We start from the raw sequence: 21,020 nt of genomic DNA, 5'->3' as shown, positions 1-21,020 counted from the left end.
GAGAGAGAGAGAAAAGAAAAGAAAGGAAGAAAGAGATAGAGAGAAAAAAAAAGAAAGAAAACAAAAATAAAAAAAGAAAAGAAGTCCACTAAATTGAAACTGATTGCTTGGCTACAAAGGCGAAATGATTAAAATAACACGCATGAATTATCGTGATTAGCATAACAAGTTTTGCTTGTCTAGTAGTAGTAGAAGTCTGCCGTTTTAAGCATTCTCTTTCTATCTTAGAAAAGGAAACGTTCTCTATCTTTTTCTCTCTTCCTCCCTCCCTCTCTCTCTCTCTCTCTTTCTCTTTCTCTCTCTCTCTGTCTCTCTCTCTCTCTCTCTCTCTCTCTCTCTTTTCTACAATGATACTTGCTAATACACGTACGTAGGCATTAACATTTTCTATATCGCGTAGATAACACAGTTGCAATTTTCTTGCCACTGACATGATAGAACAACTATGTTGTTCTTTCCTTGTCCTCCGCTATTTTATTTTGTTTTTATTTATTTTTTTATTTTCTCCTTGTCGATTTTATATTCCTTTTTCTTTCTAATACGGCGATTATAAAACGACGCGACGCAGGGAATCATTATGCGTTCTCAACGACACACTACTCGACTCTCCATCTATTCTCTTACATTTATATTCTTGAATATTATCTCAAGGTCATGCAACAACAATCCCAACGCATTCATTAATTCATCTCTCCCTTTTCTCATCGTATACTATTTAATCGACATGGTCGATTATAAAGAGGAGCCATGTATACGCTCTGGCGTTTATGAAATTAATAAATATTATAATTGATTTTTCTTTTCTTTCACATTTTCTCTCTCTCTCTCTCTCTCTCTCTCTCTCTCTTTCTCTTTCTTTCCCTTTCTCTATCTTTTTTATCCCTTTTCTTTCTTATAGTCGCTCCTACACTTTTATTTCAGAGAGGACGGGAACTTTTTTTTTCTTTCTTTCTTTCTTTCTTTCTTTTTTCTCTTTTTTTTCTCTCTTTTTTTTTTTTTTTTTTTTTTTTTACCGAATCGACTGATCATACTCTGCCTTTTGTTCAAAAGTGCTACTGAACTTTTGTAAACTAGTCGCGTTGCCTTGTATGCATGCACACACATAGAGAATATCGAATCGATACGTAAAAGCGAGACATATGCAAAAGCTCCTTCTATTCAACGTTAGAATTTAAAGTGCCGGTCTAGTTCTGTCGTGTACGCTTTGCATTTTCAAAGTGAATCGTATTTTCCGTCTGTTTGTCTCTCTCTCTCTTTCTCTCTTTCTCGTTGATGAGAATTTTTTTCTTTTTCCTTCTTCTCTTTTACATACATACATACATACATATATATATATATATATATATATATATATATATATTGTTTACTCTTGTTAATAAATTATGATTTATAAATCCCATAAAAATTATAAGTGGTAACGACTAACTCTTCTTTTTCTTCTTTCGTTTCAGCGTTTTTAATATTCCATCCAGTGGTTCTGAGAAACTCTTTCTTCTCGACGACATCGTGCAACAATGGGTCGGAAGAAGATTCAGATCTCGCGCATCACGGACGAACGGAACCGTCAGGTATTTGCGAAGAATGATTAATGGAAAATCGATATTTCCATCATTTCAATCGTATTTCTCTTCATATTCCTTTCCCAATCTCTTTTTCTCTTGATTTCAATTCTAACTGAGATTTATTTCATTTTTCATCCCCCCTCCCCTTTTTCTTTTTCTTTTTTTTTTTTTTTCCTTTATTTTCTATCATTTCATTTTATTTCATTTCTTTTTTTTTTTTTTTTATTTTAATGCGATACTAATTTTATTTTTTTATTCAAATTTCGAAAAAAGAAATTAAATCGAAGTTAAGTTCAGTTAAAAACGTCAGAAGAAATTAATTAAATTCAAATGAATGTTTAATAAAGGTTTAATTGAAATTAATTCAAATTCGCCAACCAGAGATTGATTTTTCCTCTCTATTCATTTTTTATAGAAACGAACGTATAGAATATTTACATAAATATACGAAATGTAATATCGAAATACAGGGTTGGCCAAAAGTTTCTACATGATTTTACGAATCAAGTACCTATTATCTTTTCGAGAAATTTTTAGTTCTTTTTTTCCTGATTATAAAGTTACATTGAGAGAGTATATTAGACAATTATTTTGGAAGAAAATTAAAAAAAAAATTTATTAAATCATCGAAAAAAACTCGTGACTTTCCTTCGTCTCCCTGTAATCATTGTATCAAAGGATTACACTTTTTTCATTGAAAAAAAAAAAAAAAAAGAAAACAAAAGAAAGAAAGAAAGAAAAAAAGATAGTAAATTGGATTCGTATTATATTTAAATGGATTAAATAATATCGTGATTACATTTGAAATAGATTTAATTTAATTTGACCAATGGGAAGAGTAAAACGTTCACCATAAATGATTTCTCTGTTTGCACACTAGGTGACCTTTAACAAGAGGAAATTCGGGGTAATGAAGAAGGCGTACGAATTGTCGGTACTATGCGATTGCGAGATTGCGCTGATTATCTTTAGTTCGAGCAACAAGCTGTACCAGTATGCGAGCACCGACATGGACAAGGTTCTCCTCAAGTACACCGAGTACAACGAACCCCACGAGTCCCTCACCAACAAGAATATCATCGAGGTGAGTCGATTTATCCGCTGCACTTTGTAGGAATAGTTCTATAGCGATATATTAGGTCCTATATTGTGACATTTCAATCGAATGTCTTTTCTTATTCATAAATGAGTGATTAATTTAAAAAAAAAAAAAAAAAAAAGAAAGAAAAAAAAGAATGATGAAATTAAAAATCTACAATTCTTATATTTGATAATTATATATTATCCATTAATGGAGTGCACATTATATAACAAAATTAAATAAGAGACATTAAAAAACAAAATTAGCATTTAAAAATAAATTTCGTTCGTATTTAACGACTAAAAGAAAAAAGAAATTAAAAATTTACGATTCTTTTCTTCGATAAATGAATGTACGTAGGTGTTATCCATATTAATGAATCGATCTTGTATAACAAAATTAAATAACAGATATTTTAAAGAATTGACTTTTAAAAATAACTTTTGTTCGTATTTAACGACTAAAAAAAAAAAGAGATGAAAAATCTACAATTTTTTTTTTTTTTCTCTTTTTTTTCCGGTAAATAAATGTGTGTAGGTGTTATCCGTATTAAAAAGTCCACCTTGTATAACGAAATTAGATGATAGATATTTTAAAAATAAATTTTGTTCTAACATAACGATGAAAATATGAAATTTGAGATCTAGGATCATTTTGTTTGATAATTAAATCTGCTTAAATGTTTTTTATATCGAATTTATAGAACAGTCTGATAAGTATTTAATTATATAAATCTTCGTTATCTATTATAATTTTTATTCATTTTTATCGTACGCTAACCTTTAATAATTTCGCAAGAAAATTATCATAGATCATTCGGGTGAATATATGACGAATTTAATTTTTCTCATTTCGAATGAGAAATCATATATTCGAGAATTAATCGAGAATTGAGAGGTATACAGATGAATGTATCAAGTATTCGAATAATTCGTTCGAATGAAATTTCGTTAATTTCGTATGCTGCGTGTTGTACTCGACGTGTTGATCTTCGTGCTTCGAATATAATTAATTCGTATAAATTCAACGTGAAAAGAGAGAGATAGATAAATATATATATATTTATGTTTGTGATAATGTCCAACGTAGACATGCAAATAATATTAATGCATAAAATATTCATTAATTATAACAAAAGGAAATAATAATAATAATAAACAAAAATTATGTATAACAAATCGGAAAAACAGATCGGAGACGTATAAACAAAATAATAGAATATAAATAAAATGATTATTGAAATAAATTTGTTTATCTGAAATCCAGGAAATAAAAGAATATAAAAAAAAAACAAAACAATGAATCTTACGCTATAAATAAATGAAAAGGCATAATAAATTTTATAAATAAAAACGATACTATATAAATAAAATGTAGTATAAAAGTAAAGAAAAAGCGAAATATATATATATATATATATATATATATATATAAATATATATAAATAAATAAATTATCTTCATGACGATATTAACCTATTAAATTTGTTCGAAGACTATACTCGTCAAGAAGATATGGCAATTTTTTGTATTATTGTACAAATATATGACGTCATAATATAAAAAAAAAATGTCATTTCTTAATGATCAGTATGTACTCCTATACAACTTTAACATAAAATAACATAACATATCTAACATAACATAAAATTCATTAATTAAAACAAAATAAAAGAAAACAAAATAAAAGAAAATGAGATAAAAGAAAAAGAGTTCAGGCAAACAGAAATAAAATGATGGGCGCGTAAAATTCAAGAGAGAAAGAGAAAAAGATAGATAGATAGGTAGATAGATAGATATATAGATAGATGGATAGATAGAGATGCATCGAATTGAGATGGTAGACGTGAATGTTTAAAAGAGTTAGCAGACACACGGTGGGATCGTTAAATTCCTCTTGCGAAAGGTAATGCCAAGGCCCGCTTGGAAGTGCACTCTCTTACAAAACGTCTTCCTCGAAGCGAATCGGAATCGATCATAAAGTCGGAACAGGTTTTACTCGAAGTAGGATCGATGTCTGTTTAGAAGCGAGAACGTGTTTCTCCGTCTTTCGTTGATTTTATTAAAAAAAAAAAAAAAAAAAAAAAAAAAAGGGAAGAAAAGAAAAAAAGGGAGAAAAGAAAAAGAGAGAGAGAGAGAGAAAGAGAGAGAGAGATGAACGACGATTAATTATATGACAAATATACACAATACTATACCACTAATTTTCTCTATTTCTATTTCTCTCTCTTTCTTTCTCTCTCTCTCTCTCTCTTTTGTTCTTTCTCTCTCGCTCTCTCTTACTGTTTAAGTGAAACCAAACGATTTTAGCGATCAAACGAGAAACACGTGGCGGCGATCTTATGTCAACATATACGCGACATTGTTAATGATGTAAATAAGAATAGGATATAATTAATTATCACACGCGAACACATCGAAATATGCTGCTGCGATGAGAAATCTCTGAAATGTTGGAAATTATTCGATGTAGGTCATGGTATTCGCAAGGCCGTTTCTCACAAATGATTTATTAAAGAAAAGTAAAAGGAAGTAAATTTCGAAAGAGCAATCTTATTATTATGAACATAATAATATAATAAATTAGGAAAAAGAATGTTTTATTTTTTCAAATTTTTTTTTTTTGTTTCATTTGTAACAAGAATTGTAGAGTTTATTTGAAAAGAAAAAAATGTTTTTGAATAAAATTTAACTATAGTTCATAAATATATATATATATATATATATATATATATATTAGAAAAATCAATATATAAATAGAAAGATCTATATAAATATACATTCGTTAAAGAATAAAATGAAAAGAAAAAAGAAAAGGAAAGAAACATAATTTAAAATAAAATCAAATTGTTTATAATTCCATCCAAACAATTACGTAATATTAATTAAGACAAAAATATCGATTGGAATTAATAATTCTTTATCATTTTATAATTCTCATTTCCTTTTGCAATTCGTACACGAAGGATAAGGGAGGACGTTCATTCATAGAGTTGCGTAGAGTTTATCTTGAATTTTCTTCTTTTTTTTCTTTTTTTTTTCGATTCTTTTTTCTTTTTTTCTTTTCTTTCTTTTTCTTTTTTTTTTTTTTGTTCGCTGCACGCCTATAATTTGCACCTGCGAATACACGCGTCGCGAGGTCGAACGTTTCCTCTAAGCGCTTAGGATAAGCGCGCGCGTGTGTGTTGGTGTTAAATTAACGTGCATGTGAAGGTTGAGTGCCCTCGGGCGGTGTGGTCACGTGAACCTGTCTGCTGACACTTGCAGGCGCTCAACAAGAAGGAACATAAGGGTGCCATGTCTCCGGAGAGTCCGGAACCCGACGCGATCGAGTACAATCTTACCCCGCGTACCGAGGCGAAATACACCAAGATCGACGAAGAATTTCAGATGATGATGCAGAGGCACCAGCATAATGGCACCAGGGTACGTGATCGCCGTACATAATCGAGTCACATGCAAATGCTATTTCTTTCTACTTTCGAAACGTTCTTCATCTTTTTTTGTTTGTTTGTTTGTTTGTTTCTTTTTTATTTGTTTGTTATTTGTCTATTTTTTTTCTTCTTTTCTTTTTATTCGTTTGTTAGAATTGGTACTATTGGGTTGACTGATAAATAACTCGTAAGTTTTTCTACGTCCAAGTGATTATGACCAATCCAATATGAGTATTAACAATATTTTTCTTTAACATGGTAAATAAGTATAATTTGCAATTGCAATTAGGAGCTGTTCTTTAAAAGTTCTTTTTTTTTTTCCCCTCAAATTATTCGACTCGACTGATAAATAATTTTGGAATTTTGTAGACTACGTATCTCTTCAAATAAACGACACTAATATTTTGTATACTATATTTTACTATGGTAAATACAGTATACTGTAGTATACTCTGTAATATTGTTCATATAATGACATTGTTTTATAATATCGAAATTTCCAATTAAAAAATTCAGTAAATAATGTACGACCAATCTAATACAATGCAAAATGATACAATTAAGAATTCCAATTATAAAATAGAATCGTATTTATATTGGATTGATGCATAATTAAGTAATATCCATTTTATTTTAATTAGTTCTTAGCTTATAACGGTATTTATTTATGAATCAACCTAATGGAATATGGAAACTTTTATTTACTTTTTCTTTTTTTTTTTTTCTTTTCTTTTTTTTTCTTTTTTTCTTTTTTCATTCGATCGTATCAACTATCTCCGTTCCTTATCATATTTCATATTTCATTTGCAGAATTTATAAGGTTCGAGTGGAAACCGGACTAGCTCTAGTGATTTCTACGAACTTCCCATGATCCAGCAGAAAGTGAATTACAAGTATAATGTTTGATTACAGGGGATGGGACAGTCTAATTACACATTACCTGTAACTGTGCCGGTGAATAGTTATGGTGAATCTCTTCTTGGATCTAGTCCTCAGATGGCACATACAAGCATTTCTCCCAGACCTTCATCGTCTGAAACAGATTCAGGTAATATTCGAATTAATAAAAAAAAAAAAAGAAAAAAAGAAAAAAGAAAAATAAAAAATATAAAAGAAAAAGGAAGAAAAGAGAAGAAATCGAAACAAACAAATGTAACCACCTGAAACGTTAATATTTGCCTGTTTACAGTTTATCCACCAGGAGGAATGTTAGAAATGAGTAATGGCTATCCTCCATCAGCTTCCCCGTTAGGCGGATCACCTAGTCCAGGACCTTCACCAGCACTTGGAGTTGGTGGAGGTAGCGCGAATAAAGGCAGTAATCCATCAAGGCATTCGCCACAACCACCACCACCTCCACCACCACCACATCCTCACAGAGCCAACCTTCGAGTAGTTATACCGACACCTCTCACACAACCACTTTCTGAAGACACCAATTACGACGTGAGTGTATTGGCTAATATGTATGATCATTTAATACTGGCAATAATATTTTATAACCCTTTCATATACAATTTATTGTTATAACATTCTTATTTTTTATTTATTTCTTTTTAATATATATATTTATTATTTATTTTATATTTATATATATATATCATTATTTATTAATAATATATATTGTTATATATATATATTATTTATTTGTTTTTTTTTTTAATATATATATTTAATATATATACTAACTAGTAAATAAATAAAGATGAAATGAATAAAATGTTGTGCATTCAAGGATTTAAATAGTTTTATTATTTTTTGTTTGTTTGTTCGTTTATCTCTTTTACTCGTTTAAATTGGTATGATAATATTTGGCATTTTTTTTGGATTTACAGAGCGGTCACACACAATCTGCATTGAACACACCGGTAGTAGCATTACAGACACCTTCGGTACCAGCTGGGTATTCCAGTTTTGGTCCAACGGACTATTCCTCAGATCTAGGAAGTCTTGCATGGTCTCATCAGAGGTACGTTGATGACTTATCAATGTATTCGGCCACCATGTCCAGCATCAGGTAAATCATATTTCATAATTATACTTATGAAAAAAAACTATTTTTTATCCAGATGGGTATAAATTTAACAAATGAAATGAATTCTCTCACTAAGTTCCAAAATTTTCAAGGAGATATTTTTTATCGTACAAAATTTATTACTTATACGTGATATTATTATTATTATTATTGTTGTTGTTGTTGTTGTTGTTGTTATTATTTATTTCCAATTCAAATTCTACTGGAATTCTATAGTTTTTTTTCTTGATAATGGTTTTCGGCATGCCATTTTTCCAACAACGATCTATTCGTACCATTTACTAATACGCATGTACTATACAACTCGTATCGTATAAGTTAATTAATCATTCATTCGATGCATAGCCCCATATGCTTTTTAATCAGCTTATGAAGTATAGTCACGAATTAAAAAGAAGAACGAAACGACGGTACGTCTTGTCGAAATTATAACAAACTCGTTACTTTATTTAACCGTTTAACCAACGAACGTAAGGGTACGCTTACTCCCAAATGAAAACAAAAAAAAAAAAAAAAAAAAAAAAAAAACAAAACAAAAATGGAAAAAAAAAAAGAAAAATTAAAAAAAAATTACACAGAAGAGAACAGAAACGAATCGTAAGGATATTAGAGTTCGGGTTAAAACTAAAACATATTTTCGATTACAGCGGTCTTCCTCATTTAGCTGTTTCGAGCAGCACTCCTCCGCCATCGACGTCGCCTTTACCAGTGAAAATAAAAAGTGAACCGATAAGTCCACCCCGAGATCCACACGGAGGTAACAGTGGTTCGAGTGGAGGACCAAGTAACGCCAGTAATTTGCATCATACAAACTTGAATGTCGGTCCTTCGTCTAGTACCGGTGCACCACCTCCACATCATGTACCTCATGGCGGCCCTCAGACATTAAATTTAGTATCAAGCAGACCGAGCAGTAATCCACCTCCATCCCACTCGGGTAGTATAACTCCAACAAATTTACCATCCCCAGGTAGTGGGACGGTTGGTGATATAAGAACGACGAGTCATGCTGCTAGTGCTGCTAACGGAGGAAATAGTTCAGATTATGAAAATGGACCGCTTATGAAACGGTCCAGGATTACGGAAGGATGGGCGACTTAATGTCAATCGAATTGTTGCACCCAGTTGTTTCATACCTCGACGTACAACGGCATATAGTGCTTGTGAGTTCCAGTATATATTACAAACTCATTTTAAACGTCCTTGAGACATAATATACTTCTTCACTTTAAGTGGTTATGGATGGTACATTGTTGGCCATAGCCAAGAGAGTGGATTAAAAAACAAGGGAATGGAAAGGAAAGGAAAGAAAAGGAAAGGAAAGGAAAGGAAAGAGAGAAAAAAAAAATTAAGAAAGAATATCTGTTTATATTTTCAAACTATACACAGAATACATTTATTTGAGGAGAGAAAAAAAAAGAAATACGGTGCCATAATGTTAAAACTTTATATATATATATATATATTCTATGTATATATATATATGATGGATATATACATACATATATATATATATATAAATATATTTTCATGTATATAATATGAAGTGTTGTTTGTATATATGTCATAAAAATTTCATGATGGTTTTAAAAAAGACGTGCGACACGTGTCTCTGACATGGCGCGCATTGTCATCTCTCTTGTATGAGAAACTCCTTTTGAAGAAAAAGGAAATCACTGTATGTTAGATAAACACACATATACACACGCATACATACACACATACAAACACACACACACACACACACAATATCTAATTATGAAATTTGAAAGTTTACCAATATTCTAATGAAATATTGGACGAATGGCGGATGATCGGGAAATGATGTGTATATGTAGTAAGGGTTGTCAAAGTTGGATTTTACCATTGCAATTCGTTGTTGTTTTGTGTGGTATAGTAGTCGGTCAGCAGCATATCCCGTTGATTTAGATTCCACAGAATATATATATATATATATAAATATATATATATATATCAAATACGAACAATCAGTAATTTTTATCATATGTGTCTACTCAAGTCGATCTGTATAAATCGGTCCGATATGTACGAAGAATTAATCTAGTCACTTAAACTAATATTCGAATTGTGCGAAGAGGCGCTCTATAATCAATTCGTTTTAGCACAGGATTGTCTATCTCTGTTCAGATTAAAAAGATATACTTTTTATAACCCGTTCATTAGATACATTTTATGATCATGTTACGACAGTATATACACATTATTACACGAATATGTCTGTTTTTTGCACATATTTATTATGGCTGTAATATTCTTATATGCAATTGTTTCATATTCTCATGAGTACTTATGTCACTAATAAGATATAATCCGTTCAATATATATATATATATATATATACATATATATACAGAAAGAAAAAGAGAAAGAGCACAAATATACATTGCATGAAATTCAATGTATAATAATTATCACAAAATGAGAAGTATATATATATATATATATATACCACACACACCAACACACATACACAAATATACATACATACACAGATACACACACACACACACAAACACTTTTTTCTTTTTTTCGTTTTTTTTTTCCTTCCTTTTTTAATTATTGCTTTTATTCACATACTCTTTAAGGATAATAAATGAATTGTTGATCTTGTAAGTGAATTAGTTAACGGTCTATGCCTGCTAATGTGCGAGTCGGCTACTGTACTCAAAATATTCATGATATTCTCTATAGAACAAGATTCGAAATTAATATATTGAAAAAGAATTACACGCCGTAATATGATATAGATAGTTAATAGACATATTATTATATATAGTGTTGATCGATAAAAAGAATATAGACACATAGACGTGCATATATATATATACACACACACATATATATATGTATATATATATATACGTGTTATATACGTTTTCCACAAACTATTTTGCACATTTGATATAAAAGAAAATCATGAGAAGAAAAAAGTGTAGGAACTTGCAACCCTTAAAGCCTAAAAAAAAAAAAATTAAGGAAAAAAAAACAAGCACACACAATGAGAGCTTATCTCACAGGTACATGTCATATCGAAAACTTATAACAATACAACAACAACTACAACAAAAAGCATATATATATAAATAAATTTAAAAAAATATATATACCTTAACAAATTGTAATCTTAATATTATCGTCGCAAACGTTTAAAAGCATCTCCAAAGTAAAATATATGAGTTACAAGAGATACACAGTACACGATGAAAACTTAATTATATATATATATATATGTATGTGTGTGGTGTGTATGTATGATATTATATATATATATATACGTATTATACGTGTATGTATATGTATGTGTATGTGTATGTATATGTATGTCTATATACATAGATATATATGTATACCTAGTAGATATGTATACATATATGTACATATATATGTGTGTGTGTGTACACACACATACACACACGAGAGAGAGAGAGAGAGAGAGAGAGAGAGAGAGAGAGAAAGTTTGAAACAATAGTATCTTCCAAAGCTAAATGCACTAAGGGAAGGTTAAGGAGGGTTCGCGTATGCCTTTGTAAAACTGTCATTTTGTGATGTTCTTATTAATACAATGAGAGAGACATCGTAAACAAAAAAGTTTGATGTTGGCTCTTTAACGTTTATTAATTATGATTAATCGTTTTTAAGAGTCTTCGTGGTCAAGTAACAGGGTTGCAGTTGCATTATATATAAAGTAGTCTCTCTCCTTCCTAGAGTTAAATTAAAAAAAGAAAAAAAGTAAAGGAAATATATTGATACAGCGAATAATATTGAAACAGTCTCGATTCTATTCTTTTCAAGATGTATCCTGATGAGACTTGCTCTCAAGAAGTTGTATTTGATAAATAATTTGTAACTATTAATGGAATATGCAGGTATATTATGAATGAATAGTGCCTGGCACCACTTGTGGCCCTCCTGTTAGGGTGCTTTCCTGAAATGTTCTGTGCAATATTAATTGTTGCTATGTGTTAGAGAGATAAAGAGAGATAAAAAATTATGTACACGGTCTGATAACTGTAAGGAGAATGATCAGCTGATTTTAAATCTACCGGTTAAAAATTGGTGGATAAAGCAGGGTTTCATGGGAAAGCAACCTGTTATTATTATGTAGAAAAAAAAAAAACAAAATGAAGAGATTATATAAAAAAAGTAATATAATCTTGAATATATATATATATGATCAGTTTCTTTACACTGCATATTAGGTATGTTTCAGATGACTGTACGAACAATCGGTATATAAAATATAAAGAAAAATCTATATATACGTATAGTCTCTCCTAACGTAATCACACAAATTTTTAAAATGATCACAAAGTGCAATCTCTTAGCCAACACACTTTTTTATCAAACGAAAGAAAAAAAAAAAGTATAAAGAACTTGTTATTTTTCATAATGAAGAAGTAAAATTTAATGTATTGAAAAAAAAAAATATATATATATATATGTCTTCACTAGTTATTAAACTTTTCCTATTGACACACACGAAAAATTTATTATATTTAATTGATATTTTATTAGTATATCACACATGAAAATATGTATAAATATCTGACATTATAAATTCTTGCAATGTAAAGAGAAAATGAAAGAGCAAGATAAGTGTCTGGTCTAGATGTCTTGTAAACTGCTTTTTTATATATATATATATATTACTTTCTTTTTCCTATTTTCTATTTATTAATTATTCGAAGTGAGATTGCAATATCCTGAAATCAGCACAATTCAATTATTCTCTTTTGCACAAACATTTTTATACTCTTTATTTGAGAATAAAGTAAGAAAAGAAGAATAAAAAAGATCATTCATTAAAATTCAATATTCGCAAGTTCAAAATGCAATTCGGTCAATGAATTTGTCATCATTATATTTATTCTGCGTATAACTCTAGCAGCATTGTTTTAGTTTAAATTAATTAGTTTAATTATCATTGTTAACATTTCGAATTGATTAAAGAAAAAAAGGAAGCCGTAAACAAAATATGAAACAACAGATTTCGAACAAAATTTTACTCGTTAAATTCGAAATTAAAAGAGAAATACTTATATATATATATATATTGTACGATACATCTCGTTATCACTTCTGACATTTTTATCATGCATAATGAGCTTAATGGAAAGTAATTTACCAGTTTTTACACCAACACTTATATAAATGATCACAATGTGATGTAAAAGCATGCTCAGTACTTTATATATATGCAAGATTTATTAATGTACTATCGGATCTATTTTATCATAAAAATACGATATAGTAAATGCATAGTAAGCATCTAACTATAAGCGTCTTGTTAAATGTACGTTAAGTACATGTACGTAATGTACGTTTCAATGTATATTTTTAATATGGAGTACGTGTAAGTTATATATCAACAAAAGATATAAGTTGATGTAATTAAAGGCAAAAAAGGAAAAACAAATGTATTCCTCTTGGTGGGCACAACCGGTGACTGTAAGATATTAATATTTTGTCAAAATATTGGATCGCGCACTTATAATTAGATTGTAATTCTAAGAAAAGGGTTTTGAACCTTTGATAAGTTTTTTTTTCTCTCTCTTTTTTGTTGTTTACGTTTGTTTACAATAGGAGTTATTATATAATAGATGCTTGTAAAGATTTTTTTTCTTTTTTTCATTTATTTATTTTTTCCTAACAATTTAGATTTATTTTTATTATATTTATTTTCTTTCTTTCTTTTTCTATTTTTTCTTTTCTTTCCTTTTTTTTTTGTTTTCCCTTTCCTTCTATTTTCTTCTTCTTTTTTTCTTTCTTCTTCATTTTATTTGTTCTTTTTTTTTTTGTCGAACGAAATTGTTGCTCGATGCGGTTTGATCGATTAATTAGAAGCAAAAATAAAAAAGGAATATATTATGTATTATATTGTTATATTGGGCAGTGTATTATGTGTTACATTAAAAAAAAAAAAAAAAAAAAAAAAAAAAAAAGAAAGAAAGAAAGAAAGAAAGAAAAAAAAAAGAAACAAGAAGAAAATAGAAGGAAAAACCAATTCTCTTTCATTAAATTCTAATAAATTCGATATTTTATCTTGTTTGTTATTTTTGAAAGGAACTCTTTCTAATCACGTCTAACGTCGTCGTCATAATGTTGTGCCTTTCAAGGTTTATAACGAATATTCAATACGTAAAAATAATAATGATAATTATTATAGTTAAACACTCAGAGACTATTAAAAATTGTTGGAATCGCTGTGAATGAAAAAGGACTATCCTGTTAAAGGAGGAAAGCTGATATGCATAAACTAAAAAGAAAAAAAAATAAAAAGAAGAAAATAATAAAAAATGAAATATATAGAAACAGATACATATAGATGTTTCTTGTAAGAATACAACTTAAATGTTGTTCGCAAAGGCCATCGCAAAAATAGGCTTCTAGGCAATGTTCGCAAATAATCGAATTGCAATGCACGGCACAAGTATCAGATCATTGTAACAACGTAGTGTAAATCAGAAGATATGGTGTGTGTGTGTGTGTGTGTGTGTACGTGTGTATTTATGTATGTATGTATGTTTATATATATATATATTATATATATACATATGTATACTATATTATATATATATGTATATATATATACATGTATACATACATACATATGCATATGCATATATGTATATATATATGTGTGTGTGTATATATATATGTACTAGCCACAAATGTTGTCACCCAGCGGAACAGAAAGAAAAATTATGTACTGTGTACATATACATTTGCCATTTAAAAAGTATACGTACATATTACATATCGAAGTTGAAATGTAACAGGATTATAATTACTGGACATATCTGTAAAGCCAAGTAGCATCACATTTTTAAACGTTAACGATTATCACACCCATGTTAGTGTTACTATCATGCCTGTGCATTTTGAGACTATGAAAAAATATTACGTACATATAATTTTCTTTCATATGTATACAAATATATATATACATATATATATATATATATATTGTAAGAGATGATAAGAAGGAGATGAAAAGAAGAAGAAGATGAAGAAGAAGAAGAAGAAGAAAGGATAAGGGAAAGGAAAAGGAAGAAAAACTTTCATAAAGTTTTTATTCACACGTAATAACACTGTACTGAGACTTTGTAATTAATTAGTTTTTAAATATGCACTCTCTGATGAAGAAAATCGAACGAAATGACATCTTTATTAACATACTTGAAATATTATATCGTGTAGTAATATACTCATTTGTATGATACCGTTTACAGAAGGTTGTTTAATGATTCCCAAAATTATGTAATTGTATACTGTTATTATTAATTTTGAAGAGCATAGTTACGTTGTACAATGTATAAAATTTTAAATAGTCCTGTATATGTATACGTGCAGACACATACGTATTATATAAAAAAAAAAAAAATAACAAAAAGAAAAAGAAAAAGAAAAAGAAAAAACAAGATACATCGCGCATACATCGTGCATAAATTAATTGTACGTGGGTATATATGTATAATATTAATTATATATAACGTAATAGGAATATAACATACAATATATATATATATATTATATAGTTGTGCATTCAATTAGATAATAATTGCGAGGAAAAGGAAAGTAATTCATATAGTGCCATCGTAACTGAATAATTAAGGGAAAATACCGACTTTATGTTTTAAGTAGTATATCTTAGATGATAAATTTGAAGAAGAAAATTTCTTGCAGTGTTTAAGGACACACAAAGACTTGGTTTATGTTTGTAATAATAATTATAACGTTTGCCAAGGTTGTTAAAATAAGTAAGAGATGTTTTACGAAAAGGTCAACTTTATGTGATGCTAAATTTATAAAAAAAAAAAGAAAAAAAAAGAAAAAAGAATATTTTATTATTCTTTTATGTGCACAGTCAATGCCACACAATCTATATATATATATACATACATATATACGTATTTGATTTTACCATACGCAAGGAAAAAGTGCATTAGTTAAATATAGGTCTTCGTTTGTACGTATCACTTTGGTGCTCGACATACCCGATTATCGTTATGTATTATTCAAACTGATCCATATGACCATACACTACCGTATATTTGCCTATTATCGGTCAGTATAATAATTACCAGAGTTAGTGATAAATGATGATTATTTGATAACACTTCTATGTTGTACATCACACATACACGCACATACAGACACACGTTACTATAAACACACATATACGTATATATATGTACATATATATCTATATGTATGTACGTATATATATATATATATTCATACAACGTTGCATACACCTAACACAGACATAAACACACGCATATACACACACATTGTGGTTAATATTACAGTGTATCAGCATAATGATATATAATTACTATGATGTTGCCCATAGAATACATTTTACTTGGTTTTTATATTTTTGCAGTATTTTATTTGAGCATTATTCCATCCAACACAAAACCTGACTAACACGAGCTAACGTTTCTTATTTATCAAAAAGTAAGATAAATCAAATTCATTTGAAATATATCCTTTTAAGATAATTTTTATTATAAATATTATTTGCCATACTTTTTCATTAAACTATATGAAAATTGTTTTTCACGTGATTTATATTATTTATTATTTAATTATTTATTTTTATTTTCAGCAAAATCTCTAGTATCGTTTCAAAAAAGGGGCCAATGCTGAACGTGTTTATGACGAAAAAGAAAAATGATTGAGATATTGGAATTCTTTCGTGCTAGAGAATTCTATCTGTTACAAATAAAAAAAAAATATATCTATATATATAATCTATATCTCTATATATAAATATATATATATATATATATATATATATATATCGTGAGGTATAACTATAAGAAAAGTAATCATGTTTATCACTTTCCGCAGTGACTGCATTTATAGGGGCACATTTTAAAAATACTGACGGACGTAAAGGGTCATATGAAGAGTGATTATAAAATTAATATCATAATAATTATAATTACATATTATTTACACACAACATCGATCTATATAATGTACAATGACGTGTAACGAATGAAATGAGCTAATTTTTATGTTAGTCAATGAAAAATTAAAATCTTTTCTCCAACGCAACAACGTTAACAATGTTAACGAAATGAAAAGACGGAACTAAATTCATTTTCTTTCTCGTTTCATTAAATCTCAATCAATTTTTTTTTTCTTATTCTTTTTTTCTTTTTCTCTCTCGATGTTTTTCTTTTTCTTGTTCTTTTTTTTTTTCTTTTTCTATAAAAAACAATACAAAATAAATAAAAAAAAAAAAAAAAAAGAGAAAAGAAGAGAAAAGAAAAGAAAAGAAAAGAAGAGAAGAGAAGAGAAAAGAAGAGAAATGATGATACGAAGAAAAAAAAAAGAAAAAAAAAGAAAAAAGAAAATATCTACGAACAAAAACACAAATGCTTCGCGAGGATTTATTACAGCATCGAATCGAGTGAGAGAGAACTGAAAAGTCATGAAGTCTAATTATAAATTTTGCGAGAGCCATTGTACATGTGATAAGAAACAAGGAACACAATTTTTCTATACACGCATATACAAAACGCATAGTATACATATATATAATTTTTATAATCGTTCTTTTCTGTTATCGTTCGAATAACTATCATAAATTTTCTTTATACACGTATACGTAGATGTTTGCGTTAACAAGGTCGCATACAGTATGATCGATGAGATCGTGAAAAAACACCCTCTTTACATTTTTTATTAATTTCATCTAATCACGTACAGTTTTTCTCTCCTCTAACTCCTACCTTCTCTCTCTCTCTCTCTCTCTCTCTCTCTCTCTCTCTCTTTATTTTTTTTACCACGTTACTATATCGTTTTGTTATCCAAGTTCTTTTTTTTTTGGCCTACTCTTCCACGATTCATCTATTTAAAAATATCTCGATCTATCGATCATACTGAAATTTCTTTAATGCAAACGAACTCGATTCTTTCTTTTTCCTTGTTTTTTTTTTGTTTTTCCTTTTTTTTTTGTTTTTTATATAATTATTATCATTATTATTAAAGTTGTTCTCTTATATGCCACGCACACAGAAATCGTATGTATGTACGTAACTTACCTACTTACCTGTTGTCTATACGTCAAAGTAAATGGATTCGATTTATAAGGACTATCTTCTTCTTACATACAAACATACATTTTACGCGTACACGTTGAAATTACGCCTTTTCATTCTCGTGAGAAGGAAGAGAAGGAAGGGGGAAAGAAAAGAAAAGAAGACAGAAAAAATATTATTAATTATTACTATTCGTCCTTCTCACACATATGATGAATATCATTCATAAATGCATACATACATACATACATCCATACATACATACATACATACATACATACATGCAAACATAGCAAACAAACTCGGATAAAAACAATTTAGAGGGACCTCGATATATTATATCATGTCTTATGCACACTCTTTACGATGTAAAAGGCAACAAGATAAAAAAAAAATTAATAATAATATTAATAATAATAATAATAATAATAATAATAATAATAATAATAATGAATAAATAATAATAATAATAATGAAATAACAATTAACGTTGGTAATTTAATTCAGTGTGGCACACGATATGTTTGCACTGTGTAACACTGACATGATTTTTCATTGTGACGTCCACTAATATGTAAACTTATGCGATTGTAAACATGTAAGATAGCGATCGTTGTGAATGAAAACAACATGGAACAGACATATCTCGCTAATAATAATGATAATCGTACTTACCTCTAAGAGAATAATTATGCATCTTTTAGTACGTTCAATTAGAGACACCCTCACGTCGTAAAAAAAAAAATATATTATATACATAAATATATATACACACATACATACATAATATATATATATATATATATATATATATATATAATATTTATATATATATATACACATGTTTGAACAGATATACAAACACATACACACATTTAAACGCACATGCGCGCGCGTAAATGTATTTCGGGTATCTCAAAATTTATCGAAAATCGATGAATGAAAGATGAGATAACGATAAGAGAAGAAAGAAAAAGGAAAGAGAAAAGCAGCGATACGGATTTCTCTGTCTTATGTGTGTACGATCGTATCTATCCTCTGTAGAAATGCCTTATTATCACGTGCCTCGATTAATATTTAAACTGTTCACCTGCTTACCTATTACTTGTTAGTCTATGTAATGAATATACGTGTAATATCGAGTTATTCTTTGTACTGCTCTTGTAAATATATTCTGAAGAATTACTGTCACATTGTCGTTCTCGTCTATCTCTCTTTTGTTTAGTTGAAAAACAAAAAAAAAAAAAAAAAAAGAAACAAAGAAATAAAAAACCAATCTATTTGTGTTTGCTTCGTTTTTAAGTTACTTTGTGTGTATATACTACTTGTCTTTGTTTTTATTAACTTGTTACCTTTTTACCGCTGAAGTAAAATTGCATTCTTTTTGCTATATATTACTCGATCAGTGTAATCGTTTTTTTATCATTTTAAGTTGCGAAATTAATGTATTTTTTTTTTTTTTTTTTCGTTTAATCGCTTACTTCTGTTAATAAGTTTATTAACATTGTACGAACATGATAAATCTTTCTCTCTCTCTATCTATCTATCTATATCACGATATATTTTTAAATTTATTTATTAGCTTAAGATCTATATTTATAGATCATCGATGTCTATAGTTTGTGTGTTAACTGCCATCTAGGGTTGAATTGTAATAACAAAAATTGGAACTGTAATCCCCGACGGTAGGCAAACATTTACACAAGCTCACTACAAACCCTTTGGATATGCAACCGGTTATGCACTTGTAAAAAATATAACAGATTGCTAGATGGCACTGGTAAGCAACATTTTCATCGAGCTCCTTGTGACATACAACCCTTTGGACACATCCCTTCCTTTTTAATTATTATTCATAATTTACATAAATAAAATCTCCTTTAAAATGGAAATATTCGATCAGAGTTAAAAATAAGTTAAAACAATAAAATAAAATTAATTACAACAGATATACAATTTATTTACAATCTCAGACTTATTTATGATTACAAATTATATGGTACACAAAGACAAAGACATATTTGTTTATACATCCTCTCTAACAATACTCATCTTAATATAATTTTAAACGGAATGAACACGTGAAAATATGTCAATGAGATGATACCGTCATATCTTATTGACATATAAATATAAACGTACGCGTGTAAAAGAAATAAATATTATAATATTAAAAGGACGACTATTTTACAATATTCGTTACAAAATTTTACAAATTCAATTACACATATATGTATATATATATATATATATATATATATATACATATGTATATATATTTTTTTAATACGCATTAACATATCGCTTTAATCTAAACGGTGCACGAAGATCATTAACACGATTTGATTCGTTGAGGTAGATAATTTAATCAGTCTATGAAGCTGGTTTTTCTTTACTGTACAATTTAATCTCACGGCGATAACACCGTCGAGGTTACGAAAAATTTTTTTTCATTTGCTTTAATACAAATCTTTCATTCATCCGATGTAAACTCGTTACACGAGTTGAAACTACCTACGCGTTATGCAATTGTTCCTTCTCCTTCCTTTTTCCTTTTTTCTTTTTTTTTCACGGAAAATATTTAACGAGTTTACACGAGATAACCTGTCAACTTTCCGACAGACAATTAATCTTAAAATTGATTAGTCGACTTACGGGCTATAATAAATTACGATACATACATACATACATACATACATATATATATATATATATATATATATATATATACACACACACCGATTATTATGAAAATGACCAAAATTCTACATACACATTTATATATATACATATAAATTTATTCTTTTTTATTTTTTAATTTTCTTTTTTA

At 28.6% G+C, this 21,020-nt stretch overlaps 1 protein-coding gene and 2 long non-coding RNA genes across 12 annotated transcripts in view; 2 read left to right on the top strand and 1 right to left on the bottom strand.

Annotated features, from left to right (window-relative positions):
• Nucleotides 1-10,474, top strand: part of LOC122634225 (myocyte-specific enhancer factor 2) — a 57,408-nt gene extending 46,934 nt beyond the window's left edge. For 6 of the 10 annotated variants that reach the window (XM_043822945.1, XM_043822948.1, XM_043822949.1 and 3 more), the window contains 7 exons: nucleotides 1,452-1,568; nucleotides 2,443-2,646; nucleotides 5,910-6,068; nucleotides 6,989-7,124; nucleotides 7,266-7,522; nucleotides 7,912-8,093; nucleotides 8,759-10,474. In XM_043822945.1, the coding sequence (XP_043678880.1) occupies nucleotides 1,515-1,568; nucleotides 2,443-2,646; nucleotides 5,910-6,068; nucleotides 6,989-7,124; nucleotides 7,266-7,522; nucleotides 7,912-8,093; nucleotides 8,759-9,212 (1,446 nt within the window). In that variant the 5' untranslated portion in view covers nucleotides 1,452-1,514 and the 3' untranslated portion in view covers nucleotides 9,213-10,474. The remainder of the gene's footprint in view (nucleotides 1-1,451; nucleotides 1,569-2,442; nucleotides 2,647-5,909; nucleotides 6,069-6,988; nucleotides 7,125-7,265; nucleotides 7,523-7,911; nucleotides 8,094-8,758) is intronic. The other 4 variants (XR_006328335.1, XM_043822953.1, XM_043822952.1 and 1 more) reach the window with 4 other exon arrangements.
• Nucleotides 1-11,665, bottom strand: part of LOC122634230 — a 28,070-nt gene extending 16,405 nt beyond the window's left edge. Inside the window, exon 1 of the long non-coding RNA XR_006328337.1 lies at nucleotides 11,548-11,665. This is a non-coding gene — a long non-coding RNA (uncharacterized LOC122634230). The remainder of the gene's footprint in view (nucleotides 1-11,547) is intronic.
• LOC122634229 overlaps nucleotides 1-13,749 on the top strand; it is a 14,963-nt gene extending 1,214 nt beyond the window's left edge. Inside the window, exon 2 of the long non-coding RNA XR_006328336.1 lies at nucleotides 11,551-13,749. This is a non-coding gene — a long non-coding RNA (uncharacterized LOC122634229). The remainder of the gene's footprint in view (nucleotides 1-11,550) is intronic.
• The last annotated feature ends 7,271 nt before the right edge of the window (nucleotides 13,750-21,020 follow it).

This window comes from Vespula pensylvanica, chromosome 14, assembly GCF_014466175.1.
Source record: "Vespula pensylvanica isolate Volc-1 chromosome 14, ASM1446617v1, whole genome shotgun sequence".
Taxonomy (NCBI): Eukaryota; Metazoa; Arthropoda; class Insecta; order Hymenoptera; family Vespidae; genus Vespula; species Vespula pensylvanica.
Note: the sequence above shows the minus strand (reverse complement) of the source record. Positions and strands in the feature narration are given on the sequence as shown.